At 38.3% G+C, this 12,748-nt stretch overlaps 1 protein-coding gene across 1 annotated transcript; it reads right to left on the bottom strand.

Moving 5' to 3' along the window:
* Positions 1–712: 712 nt before the first annotated feature.
* LOC120895800 (probable arginine--tRNA ligase, cytoplasmic) lies at positions 713–3,560 on the bottom strand. Its single transcript, XM_040299447.1, has 5 exons — positions 3,233–3,560; positions 2,821–3,152; positions 1,693–2,755; positions 1,315–1,621; positions 713–1,222 (listed from the first exon to the last, which is right to left on the bottom strand). Exons 1-5 carry the CDS (start codon positions 3,410–3,412, stop codon positions 1,113–1,115), a joined length of 1,992 nt encoding a protein of 663 aa, XP_040155381.1. The 5' UTR covers positions 3,413–3,560; the 3' UTR covers positions 713–1,112.
* Positions 3,561–12,748: the final 9,188 nt, after the last annotated feature.

The following is a 12,748-nucleotide window of genomic DNA, read 5'->3' as shown; positions in this document are numbered from 1 at the left end:
TGCACTGTTTTGAGCAGAACTGGAAATGATTTTAGGCAGGAAATAGACGAACCGAGATCATCGCGGTACCGCGAAAATCGCGTATGACTTGAGCTGTCAATTCTGTTATAACATCTGACAGATAGGCCAGATAATCGCGGTTCGTGTATGGAACCATCCGAGGTCTGGTGACGATTGAATGTACCAAGAAGAAATATTTTTCTATCAATTTGCGAATCAAATTATTTATTTCACATAGTTTGTGCAAAATAAAATACAAAACTCATTTCTCGACACAAATCCGCCAGAAAAAGTAAAAATAATCGGTTCGCGCTACCGCGAAAATCTCAGCAATACCGAAGTTGGGTATCTCTGCGAAACAGCAGGCGCGATTGGAGGCGCGGAAGATTTGACAGCTCTACTGTTCTGCAACTGTTATAAACAAGGCGCGAATTTCGCGTACCGCGACGATCTCGGTTCGTCTATTTCCAGCCTAAGATACGCGGTTTTTTACGGCCGTTTTTGGTCCCCATGTATCTCGGGAACCGCCTGTATCTGTCAAAGCCTGTTTAAAGGATAGATTCCAAAATCGAATCCCAGTATTTTCCTCCGTCTCAGGCCCATGGACGCCGTCTGTACGAGTAGGTTTAGCCATCTTGCATGCTTTTTAAAAGCAGGAAGCGCTGGAAAACTCATCAAACCCTAGAACCATTATTATTAAAAGAGGCATGAATACATTTGGTGAAACATTCAATAATCAATTTACAATTTTCTTTTGATCACCAGACCGATTTATCATTTTTATCACAATTAAATTTTGAATCGAAAGGGCTCTTAGATGTCAAACTGCCTATAACGAACTTTTGGCTACTTGTCAAATCGTTCTACATTACTTGTCCTCGTTCCTACACAGTCCTTGCTCCGTCTAATAAGGCCTTGGGTGATCATTCGGGCGAAAAACTATCAAGAAAGTAAATTTTATTATTGAATCATGAGAATAAACAAAAATTGAAAAAAGATTTCGAGCAGCAAATATACTAGTCGAAACATTTGCAATGTTAACCGGGAAATTAGTAAACAGCTTGATTTAATTTTGTTGTTGCTGCGCATGCTACCTCAAGTGGATGTATCGTTTATATTTTATGCACAGGCTTCAGTCCTAAAATATCGAAACATTTTTCCAGCACCTTTGATGTTGCTTCGCATAGCAAGACGCGGGAGGGATAAACAGTAATAATTTCACCTGAAAAATACAGACAAACAAAATCAATTAGCACTTAGATGAGATGGACTTGAATGTCATCCATTATTAATAGGTTCACTGTTTAAAAATACCTTGCTTATTTTTTTCGATGCAATAACAACTGTCATAAAACTCACTAAAAGCTGTGCATATTTCGTAAACAAACTCACAAAGATGATGTAACGATAGATTTTTCATGATCAATAACATAACGTCGGTAAAACGAAGCAACACCTTGGCGAGTTTCCATTCCTTTTCATGATCTAATTTAATAACTGTGGAATCGATCACCTTTTGCATGTCATTTGCAAAATCTCCGCCACATTTTCTTGCAATAGAACGAATGCGGGTATAGGCATACAACAGATACACGGCAGTATTTCCTTTGTCCTCCAGCATCTGGGAAGGATAAATGAAAAGAAAGATAACATAACAAAAATCATATCGCACGATTTAGCTAAAATGTTTACCTTATCGAAGGAGAACACATATTCGTTGTTACGATTATGCGACAGATCCGCATATTTAATACAACCGTAGGCGACTGATTCTTGTGCTGCAACTAGCTCCTCTTCTGTGAGCACTAAGTTCCGTTCCTTCTGAACTAGTTTTTCCATAGCCCTCCTCAAACCTTCATTGAGAAGTTCTGTCAATTTCACCGTATCACCAGAACGAGTCTTGAATTTTTTACCATCTTCGCCTAGCACCACACCAAATCCGACGTGATCCACACGATGTTTGCTCTCTTGTAGGATTTTGGCTCGTTTTGCACAAGAAAAAATTGTTTGGAAATGAGTCGCCTGCCCAGCGTCAGTTACATATATCAACCAATCAGCCTTTTCTTCTTGCAAGCGTTGTTTGATGGCGGCCATATCCGAAGTATCATATGTAAATCCTCCGTCTGATTTTACGATGGTTAAAGGAATTCCAGCGCGATTTTCGCCCCACATGATAAGACGGCCTTCGTCTTCTTCAAGGAACCCATCCTGCTTAAGTTCTTCTACGATTTTTTCCATTCTGCTTTGATAAAACGATTCACCACGTTCAACTAGTTTCACATCCAATCTGTTGTAGATGGTTTGGAATTCTTTGCGTGAAACATCGCAAATTAGATTCCAGGCCTTCAAATAACTCAGCTCTCCACTTTGCAGTTTGACTACACATTCGTAGGCACGCTTTTTAAATACTTCATCGCTGTCAAATCGAACCTTTGACTCCTTGTAAAATGCTTGCAAATCGCTGATAGGCGGGGACTCGGTTTGGAAATTAGGGAAACGGTCCTGCAAATGAGCAATTAACATACCAAATTGCGTTCCCCAGTCTCCGATATGGTTAATACGAAGCACATCGTGTCCGAGATATTCCAAAAATCGACAAATTGAATCACCAATGATGGTCGAACGTAAATGACCGACATGCATTTCTTTCGCTACGTTAGGCGAGGAAAAATCGACTATCACACGTTTCTTTTCTATTGATGGTACCACAATCCCATGCCTCAAGATGCTCATAATGCGTTGTTCTCCATAAGATCTGCAATAAAAGAAACAATAGAATTATCAAAATACTGAGGGTAAACAATTTAAGAAAATGCATACCTAGATAGGAAAATATTTACGTATCCCGCTCCAGCGATTTCTAATCTATCGACACAAGGTATTGGTTTTTGCAATTCAGCTACCAGTTTTTGGGCCACTTCACGTGGCGACGATTTAACAGATAACTGCTTCAAATGCTGCGCAATCTGCATAGCACTATTGCATTGATAATCGCCAAACTTGGGGGATGACGAAATAGTAATAACCGCCTCAACCAACACACTTGGAAAAGCTTTTTGAATGGCTTCGGTAAATACTTGCTGCAGTTCGCCAACAATGGATTGGTTGCCAGAATCGGAGGATGCGATTGATCCGCCTTCCTGTACAATAGCCTGTAAACCAAATAAACATAATAGGATTGGAAAATGGTTTAGTGAAAGCCTCGGTATCCATACATTGTCTTCATACCTACCGATTGCACTATCTCCAAACGATGCTTTAATCTCGTGTTTTCCTCCATTAACTTTTTAAGTTCCACGTTATCATCTTCCAGCCCAAGCCCCTCACGAGTCTTCAAAACTTCGGATTGCAAGAGAAGAATTTCTTTTTCAATGTTTCTGATACATTTAGTGGCACTATCGAAGTCAGCCATCCCAAAGTCTGAAATAGTTTATTTAATATCCAACAATGGACAATATTTGGTTTCTATGTTTATATTAATCGGCAGAACAACGTGTTTATGATAAGCTGGTTCCAGACGTGACGTCTAGTAAGCGGCTATAAATGACAGCTATAAAGATTACAGTCTGCTCCCGAGTTACGCGGTTTATACGTTCTCAACAAATCTACGTAAGGATGCGCTCTGGCACCAATCGAACACGACATCCGACTCGAACAAACCCATATAATCATATGGAGCTTCACTGTCACACATAAACAAACAGACAAGACAAACCTCGAGTCGAACATGCCAGATGATTCAGTCGGTGTTGCACGGTACCCACCAGCGCTGTGAGTACCTTGACTGTCAAAGGCTTCAAAGCTACAGTAGATAGAATACAATTGGGGACATTTTCAAGTTTGGGTACGTAGTTTGTCTCTTTTCTTCTACACTTACGTGCAAAAATTTAAAAATAGCTACCAAAAATGATTGTAATGCTTCACAATCAATTATAACATTAAATATGTATACAGGTTTGAAACGTATAAAAGTATTATGTGTACATAATGCATGTGTTTGCACTGTACAGGCGTCCCCCGAGTTACGGCCCCATCGAGTTACGACGATTCGCAGATTTTGATTTTGACAGTTAAAAGTTGTCATTGGCAAGAAATTGATGTTTTTCTTGAATTTCTAGGCTAATAACCGTTATACACACATTTCCAAAGATTCCACAACTACTCTATCTTGAATATCTATATTGTGTACGTCTTTTAAAATATAATTATTACATTATCGAACATTATTTCAAATAAAATATACGATATCATAGATTCCAACTCTTCAATTTCGGTTATAAACTTTATATTCATAGATATTCGACATACGACTTTTTCGACTTACGCCTTGCTTTGGGACATTTTTTCGGTCCCAAATACAGTCGTATCTCGGGGGACACCAGTATGTGTTTTGGCATGGATGTTTGTTTACATTTTTCCATATTAAATTTGAATGATTTTGATATTATTATTGATATGAATAACTAGTAAAGTATGTGTTGAATCTTCCTCCTGCAGATGGATGTTCATTTAAACTTTGAAAATGCTTCATTTTCAATATGAAAAGACAAGTGTCAGACAGACAGACAGACATGACAGCTCTATAAGACAATCGAACAACTGACAGAGCACATATCGAACAGAGTCGTGTTTGTTTGTCTCGTTCGATTGTTGCCAGAGCGCCGTCTTAGAGAGCGGTACTTGTTCCGACGCAATGCGTTGCGATTTTGCCAAAATGTATGGGATTTGAAAGACGCATGCGTTAACGACGCACGACGCAGCGTCAAAGTAGAAAAATTTCTATTTCGACGCACGTCGTGATGCGTCTGTCAAAATGGTTCAATCATGTCGGGTGAAAATCGATATTTTTCCACGTTAAATTGTTTCGAGCGCAGTTTTGTGTGCAATTGGACTACTAAATAATTTTATTAACAAAACAAAATAAATGTAGAGAAAGGAAATTCGTAATTGCTGCAAAACAGATATGTGTGGGTCAGTATGCAATATGCAATAAAAAAGCGAAAACATGCTTTGCACTGTTTTGAGCAGAACTGGAAATAATTTTACAGTTGTAATTCAACATTATAATCACATCAGAACCTATAAATAAGAGGCATTATTGCTGTTTGTTGATGTTTTTCTTAGTAAAATTTGTTGACATATCCATGCAGAACGCAGCGAACAGATACCAGCGTGCGTCACGCAATGCGTTGCGATACGCTGCGTCGAAACAAGTACCAAGCCCTAAGGCAGCGCTCTAGCAGCAATCGAACACGACATAGAACAAGGTGGATTTAAAAATATTAGGTGGTGGACTCTAGTGCATTTTGACAATTCGTCACTTGGCATAGGGCGGTGGCAACCTCATCGGATGCGATTTTATCGGACGCGATTTATATGGGATTTGACAGATAACGAAATCGCACGTCCGACGTTATCTGTCAAATCCCATATAAATCTCGTCCGATAAAATCGCATCCGATGAGCGTTGCCACGGGCCATAACCGTAGCAATAGACCAAAGTGGGTTTATTATACAGGTGGGCTTATCCCGAACAATTTGACAGCCGTGCTGTAGAAAAATGAAAACGAAATGACAGTAGGGCAAGGTGTTAAGGCCGGGCTACATTGATCGTACTCGCAAGCGTATTTTTGATTTTCACTAGCGCATCTGGCGGCAGCTGACCGAAGCATTTTGCCAAACAACTTGAAGCCGCTTCAGAAAATATGTTATTTTTCCTTGTTTTTTACTTTAACTGGACTGGAAAAGCTATGCAATTGATAGATGAATATGTTGTTCACGTATTTCAGCCATTTTCCCATCAAAAAACGGTGAAAAAACAACTTAAATTTGAGATCCGGCACGACCATTCCCTTGATGACCAAAAGAAGCTTTCACCAGCCGCCGCCAGATGCGCTAGTGAAAATCAAAATTACACTACGGAGTACGGTCAATGTAGCCCGGCCTTTATAAATGACAAGGTGAAGTTGTTCAGAGCAAAATGACATTTCTCGACTTGACATATCTCTTCCGTGGGCCACGGTATAAAAATCGGGGAGGGCTGGTGCGGGGTAATGAAATTTATATGCAGAGAGTGACAGTTGTCCCCCACAATGTCGCCCATCAAAAGTGATAAAAATCAACCTTCTAAATACATTATGCTTGCAGTAGGGGATTCGATCATTTGTTGATGTATGCGTGAGAATTACTATGGCTGTTTTGGTTGATGTGTCGTAGTGTGGGTGAAAAACTACGTATCACCGTAGCAATAGACGATGCGCAATCTCAGATTGCGCATATATTTATCTGTCAAACGGATCGGTTTGATATATTTATCTGACAAAAAAAAAATATATATATATATATCTCGGACATATAGGGGAAAGCGGGGCAAAATGGGCATGTTAAGCAGTTTACTGAATATTCCATTGAATATGCCACAAAACACAATTAATCATGCATTATTGTATGCCTCCACTATTTATCTATGGATTAAAATTGCCACATAGAATGAAAACAACTTAAAATCATGAAAACAGTGTAAAGTAAAAGTTGATGTTTTACGAGAAGCTATTTTGACACGCGGGGTAAAATGGGCATAGCCCTGGGGCAAAATGGGCATATGTAAACAAACTGTGAAACGTCAAAACACTGGGGTAAAATGGGCCACAACAACTGCGCTTAGGTAATGGTCTCATTCGACAGTGTAACCCTGAAGAATAAAGTTGTGTTTGATACAAGTGACGATTTTGGAAAAAAAAAAGGCTAGAAACAGATACCGAGTGAAAGAGAGTTGGTAAAGAGTGGAAAAATAAAAAAAAGGGAATTTCTGACTGAAAAAAAAAAAAGAAGGCGGTGGGAAGTAAGGAGGGATGGGGGTCCAAGACCCGGGAGGGGGCATTCCCCTCAACAACTATTTTGACCTACTAGAAAACCAAAGCGAGCCAAGGAGGAAAATAGGGAAAAATCCGAGAAGGCTAGCACTTTCCAATGAAACAGAAGAAGTAGAGGTCTTCATGCTGATGGAAACTATATCAAAAACACAAGACCTAAGCCGGATAAACCCGTTCCTAGCAGCTAAAGTGATATACAATGCAATTGGCACAAAAGCACTATCGGTGAACAAATTGAAAGACGGAAAACTACTCATTAAGGTAGCTAACCAGAAACAAGCCAACAAACTGACAACAATAAAAAAAATCTCCGATGGAAGAAACGAAACCACCGTAAAAACCTATGAACACCCCACCCTGAACTTAAGTAAGGGAGTGATCCGATGCCCAGACATAGAATATCTCACAGAGGAAGAGCTGCTTGAGGGACTAAAGGAACAGAAAGTAACAGAGGTAGCAATAATGAAAAGGAAAACTGAACAAACGCTAAAAAACACTAGAACAGCAATCATTACCTTCAAAACGGGAAAGGTACCACGTGTAGTGGATTTCGGCCTTTACCTCGTTAAGGTGGAACTCTACGTCCCCAGGCCCATGCGGTGCATTACATGCATGAAACTGGGTCACACAAAAAAATGGTGCCAAAAAGAGAAAATATGCGCAAACTGCAGTGAAGAAGATCACAAAGACCAATGTAAAAAAACACAATGCGTGTCTTGCGGGGAAGCCCACCACACGCTAAACAGAAACTGCCCGGTATTCGTTGATGAGATGGAGATCAGCAGAATAAAAACTGAGAACAAGGTAACGTATGGGGAAGCAAGACGCATTCGGAGACGCCAATGTCCGGCAATCCCAAGAGTCTACAACACAGAAACATCATACGCACAAAAAACAAAATCTGCTACGAACGAAATAAACACTACCACAACAGATGAAGTAAGTACAAAAATCCAAACTCCGATAAAAAATAACACAAATAACACAGAAATCCGGGAAACTCACACCACAGAAAACACCACACCTAAAGAAAACAAAACCTACAACACAGAAACACAAAATACCAACTCACCCAACGAACAAACAACCACCATTAACGAAACATACACACCAACAAAATACACAGAAAACCCAGAAGAATCCATCGATGTAGATGGAATAAACCTAACACCAAAAACCCCCATAATGATTGTGGAGGAATATATCATAACGAATGCACAAGCAGGAAATACACCAGAAATCAAGAATTACCAAATCATCCCTAAAAACGACTAACTCATCCAACACCCCATAACCTACTAAAAATTCACATTGCTACAAGCGAATGTACAAGGATTTAAAAGTAACAAGGAAGAAATCAGAGAAGTACTAATAAAAAAAACATAGATATAGCCTGTCTCCAAGAGACATGGTTGGATAAATAACATCCGATACACAAAAAATCCAACATTACCAAATGATCCCCGAAAACAGGGAAGACGGATATGGAGGAGTGGTGATACTAATTCGTAACGGAATTAACGTAAAAAAAATCCCAATAATACCTTCTAACCCCTACATACAAGCAACAGCGGTCCTCACCACACAAACGGGATGGGTATTTGCTTCTGTGTACGTCAAGCCAAAGACACCAATTTCAGAGTTTGTAACGCTACTAACCCTTTTGTTTACAACCCTCAACAAATATCCCAAGGTGGTAATAACGGGAGATTTCAACTCACACCATAGGGAGTGGGGAAATCAATTTAATGATGGAAAAGGCAACAACCTACTTAACATCATAAATGATACTAACTTTACTGTGATTCATAACAACGAACATACATTTATGAACCCTAACCGCAATAAAATAAACACGGCTATCGACCTGACAATCACTAAAATAACAATAGCACCAAATATAAAAAGAACTGTATCAGACATACAAATTGGCAACAGTGGACACAGAATAATCTACATAGATATAAACACAATCAAACCCCCCCCATACCAAAGATTTATATATAATAGAAAAAAAATAGATAAGGAAATAACCCTTCTACCGGGCAACGAAAGCACGAACATAAACTCCATCACCAAAGATATTAATAAGATAATCCTAAGAAATAGAAGTAAAACCACCTTAGAACCTAAGTCATGGTGGTCTGAGGAAATAAAAATGGCGTGGGATAAAAAATGCGAATCTCGAAAAAATTTTAACCAAAGCAAAACGATATCAAACCAAATACAGTATAAGAAAGACACAGCCAAGTTCAGATATCTAAGAAACCTAGCAAAAACAAAAAGAATAGAAGAAAAACTAGAACTTATCAACACGCAAACAAGGATGGAGGATCTCTGGGACCTCATGGGATGCTTCCAAGCGAAACCCAGGAATGAAAACAATATAGAAAAGGACAAAAAAATGGCAAATGAATTTTTAAACATACACTTTGGACCAACAAAACAAAATAACACAATACGAACCCCTCACTTCATCAGTGACAAAATCCTACTGGACAAAAACAAATGGGATATCATACTCAAGTCAAAAAAAAAACTCAGCCCCAGGCATAGACAAAATTTCATACAACACACTAAAAATAATAAACAACAATAACTCAACCGCAATCATAAACGACATCAACAGAATGTACCAAACAGGAAAAATAGAAAAAAAACTAAAAAAAATAAAAATAAAAGCCATCAATAAACCTGGAAAAGACAATACCCTAGCTGAAAATTACAGACCTATAGCCCTACTCCCTACCATAACAAAAGTCGCAAACACAGCCGTACTACACAACCTAAACTATGTTATTGAAAAATATGACCAATTACCCAACACAACCTTTGGATTTAGAAAAAATCGTGCCACAACATCCGCTGTTGATTGGATTGTCAACACAATCAAGTACAACTTGAGGAAAAAAATGCACACGGGGGTGATTTTCATTGATGTGAAAAACGCCTACAACAGTGTGAAAGTCGACGTCCTCGAAGAGATCCTCACCAGAAAAATGATATCCAGAGAAGATATCAGATGGATTGTAGGTTTCCTAAACAACAGATCGGTCGAAATCTCATCTGAAGAGAAAAAAATCAGTAGGAGAATATCCACGGGACTTCCACAAGGGGACGTTCTGTCTCCATTATTATTTAATATATATACGAGTGACTGCCATAGCTTAAACCAAAATAAGACTAAACTCATACAATATGCAGATGATTTTGCTATTATAGAAAGCGGAATCACTGCCTCAGCAACAATGACAAAACTCCAACGAACCCTAAACATACTACAAGAAACACTCAATAGCCTAAACCTAAAAATCAACATATCAAAAACCAAGATAATGCAATTCCCCCAAAAGACAACAAGAAGCAACATAAAAATAGAAGACACCTACATACAACAAGTAACATCCCATCGATTCCTAGGTATAGACATAGACAACAACCTAAAGTTCCACTCACATATCGACAATCTAACCCTAATAGCACAAAAAAAGCTAAACCTCATTAAAGCAGTATGCAATAGATCTAGACACATCAACCCAGAAAAAACCATCCAACTACATCGTTCCCTAATAAGAGGAAGTCTGGAATACGGAATATCACTCAGTAGTAACGCCAACAAAACAAAAAGAAACAAACTAAACACTATACTAAACCAATCACTAAGAAAAATCACTGGCTGCTCCAAGACCACCCCCCTGAACACACTCCACGCAATAGCAGCAGAAACCCCATTCCACATAAGAACCACATATTTAATAGAAAAACAACTCGCCAAAGCAATAGCACACACAACATTCAACAAAAAACCTCTAAGAAACCACCAAAACACGCCACGCAGAAAATTCACCACCCAAGAAAAAACATACATCGCTAACAAAAACATATACGACAATATAGCCCACTACGAATTCAATAACTCCAAAAACAGCCCATTCCAAACCAATATCAACCCGGACATCCCTTCCATTAACGACAATAAAAAAAACCAAGACACAGCTATGCTAAAACAAAAAACCTTAGAAATCATAAACAAACAACAAGGTACAAAAATATACACGGATGGCAGCAAAAAAGAAAACCTCTGTGGAATAGGTATATATATAGAGATTAACCAGAGAGAAATCATCACGGTATCAAAAAAAATAGAAATCCCGGTATCAATCTGCACCACGGAACTATACGCAATAGACATAGCATTACAAATAGCAATAAGTAAAAATATAAAAAACGGCACAATCTACACAGACAGTAAATCGGCATGCATGATCTTAGAGACCGCGAGAGAACAACTATATGTAGATGAAATAATAAATAGGATATTATTTAACCTAGAACTAATACAATGCCAAATCCAATGGATTCCAAGCCACGTGGGTATAAATGGCAATGAAAAAGCCGACAAACTAGCCAAGGAGGGCACAACACAACAAGACACAATAAAGAATAAAATCAGATTAAGCGACGCCATATCAACATTTAATACAAAAGCCCAAAACGAAGCAAATGATTGGTACACAACAATGAGCTCAACAAAAGGAAAAAAATTTTATCGATACCAAACCACCATAAACAAGAAAATGTGGCACTACAAGTTAAAAATACCTCCAAGAGACATAAAGACACTAAACCGACTTATTGCAGGACATGACTACAGCAACTTTTGGCTAAACAAAATGAAACTAACAGACAACGGCACATGTAACACATGTCACGAACCGGACACCGGAACACACAGAGTATTTAAATGCCTAAAATACTCTGCAGAAAGAAATATCAACAAAAAAATAAATGAACCAAACTTTATAGCAGCATGGAAAAATAAAGATACAAAAACCTTAAGATTAATTATAGACTTTATTAAGAAGAACAGAATATCCCTCTAAAAAAAAAAAAAAAAAATCAGATACTCCGATTTCTTTTTCTAACCGAGCCTGATCAGATCGAAATGTCTATGGCATTTAATCTGGCAAACTTGGGGAACAGGAAGCTCTGTATCCTCAGTCACAACTAAAAAAAAAAAAAAACATCAACATAACTACAAAGGAAAAAGGATATATGGCCTAAGTAGCCGGTCCTAAGCAAGTTGAGGTTGGAGGAAAAAAGAAAGTTCCTTTTTTTTGTTCTCCATACGCGGAGTAGTATGATGAAGGCCCAGGAAGCTGGATTCTCATACCGAACCGGGTAACAACCTCCCATACCAAAGAAGAAGAAGAAGTAGGTAATGGTCTATGCTTTTGCGCACCGTTTCGTGAATTGTATTTTCGTTCTATCTTTTGTTTTGCTGGTCAGGAAAGCCCTTAAAATTCTTCCAAAAATATGTTATCAAAATTAAAACAGTTTTTACACGTTTAAATCTACAAAATCGATTCTTTTGAAGCTGTGTCTGTTATCATATGACTTATCGCCGGATAAGTAAGTAAGTCTGTTATCATTATTGAGGCGACAAATACAACACCATAGCCTCACCAAACGCCATTTGTCAAAAGTATCTGCCCATTTTGCCTCAAGCGTAACTGCCCATTTTGCCCCACGTGAAGCATTTTTGTATTTTATGTTATATTAGTAAAAATACGCATTCGATCGCCTTGCTTTCTTCAGACAAATTGTATAGAAATATCATATCTTTAATAATATGTAATGTAAAACTTCAACGCATCCCTGTGACACTGGGTTAAGCTTATTTTCGAAGTGACAAAAATTACATCAATATGCTACTAAACCTTATTTTGCACTTTTCTTGGTTATTTGTTGTGTAAGGGTTATGAAACATACATGGTGTTCATAGAACACTCTAATGAATACATTTTGAGCATTGGAAAGTAGCTTTGTAGTCAAATAATGCTTAAATAGAGGGTGCCCATTTTGCCCCACATGCC

Source organism: Anopheles arabiensis, chromosome 2, assembly GCF_016920715.1.
Source record: "Anopheles arabiensis isolate DONGOLA chromosome 2, AaraD3, whole genome shotgun sequence".
Taxonomy (NCBI): domain Eukaryota; kingdom Metazoa; phylum Arthropoda; class Insecta; order Diptera; family Culicidae; genus Anopheles; species Anopheles arabiensis.
Note: the sequence above shows the minus strand (reverse complement) of the source record. Positions and strands in the feature narration are given on the sequence as shown.

Excerpts from the sequence above, each read along its gene's own strand:
- LOC120895800 (XM_040299447.1), bottom strand. The coding sequence starts at position 3,412 with ATGGCTGACTTCGATAGTGCCACTAAATGTATCAGAAACATTGAAAAA. Across the intron at positions 3,153-3,232 it reads GTTTGGAGATAGTGCAATCG|GCTATTGTACAGGAAGGCGG; the intron begins GTAGGTATGAAG and ends TTTGGTTTACAG. Across the intron at positions 1,622-1,692 it reads ATGTGTTCTCCTTCGATAAG|ATGCTGGAGGACAAAGGAAA; the intron begins GTAAACATTTTA and ends TATCCTTCCCAG.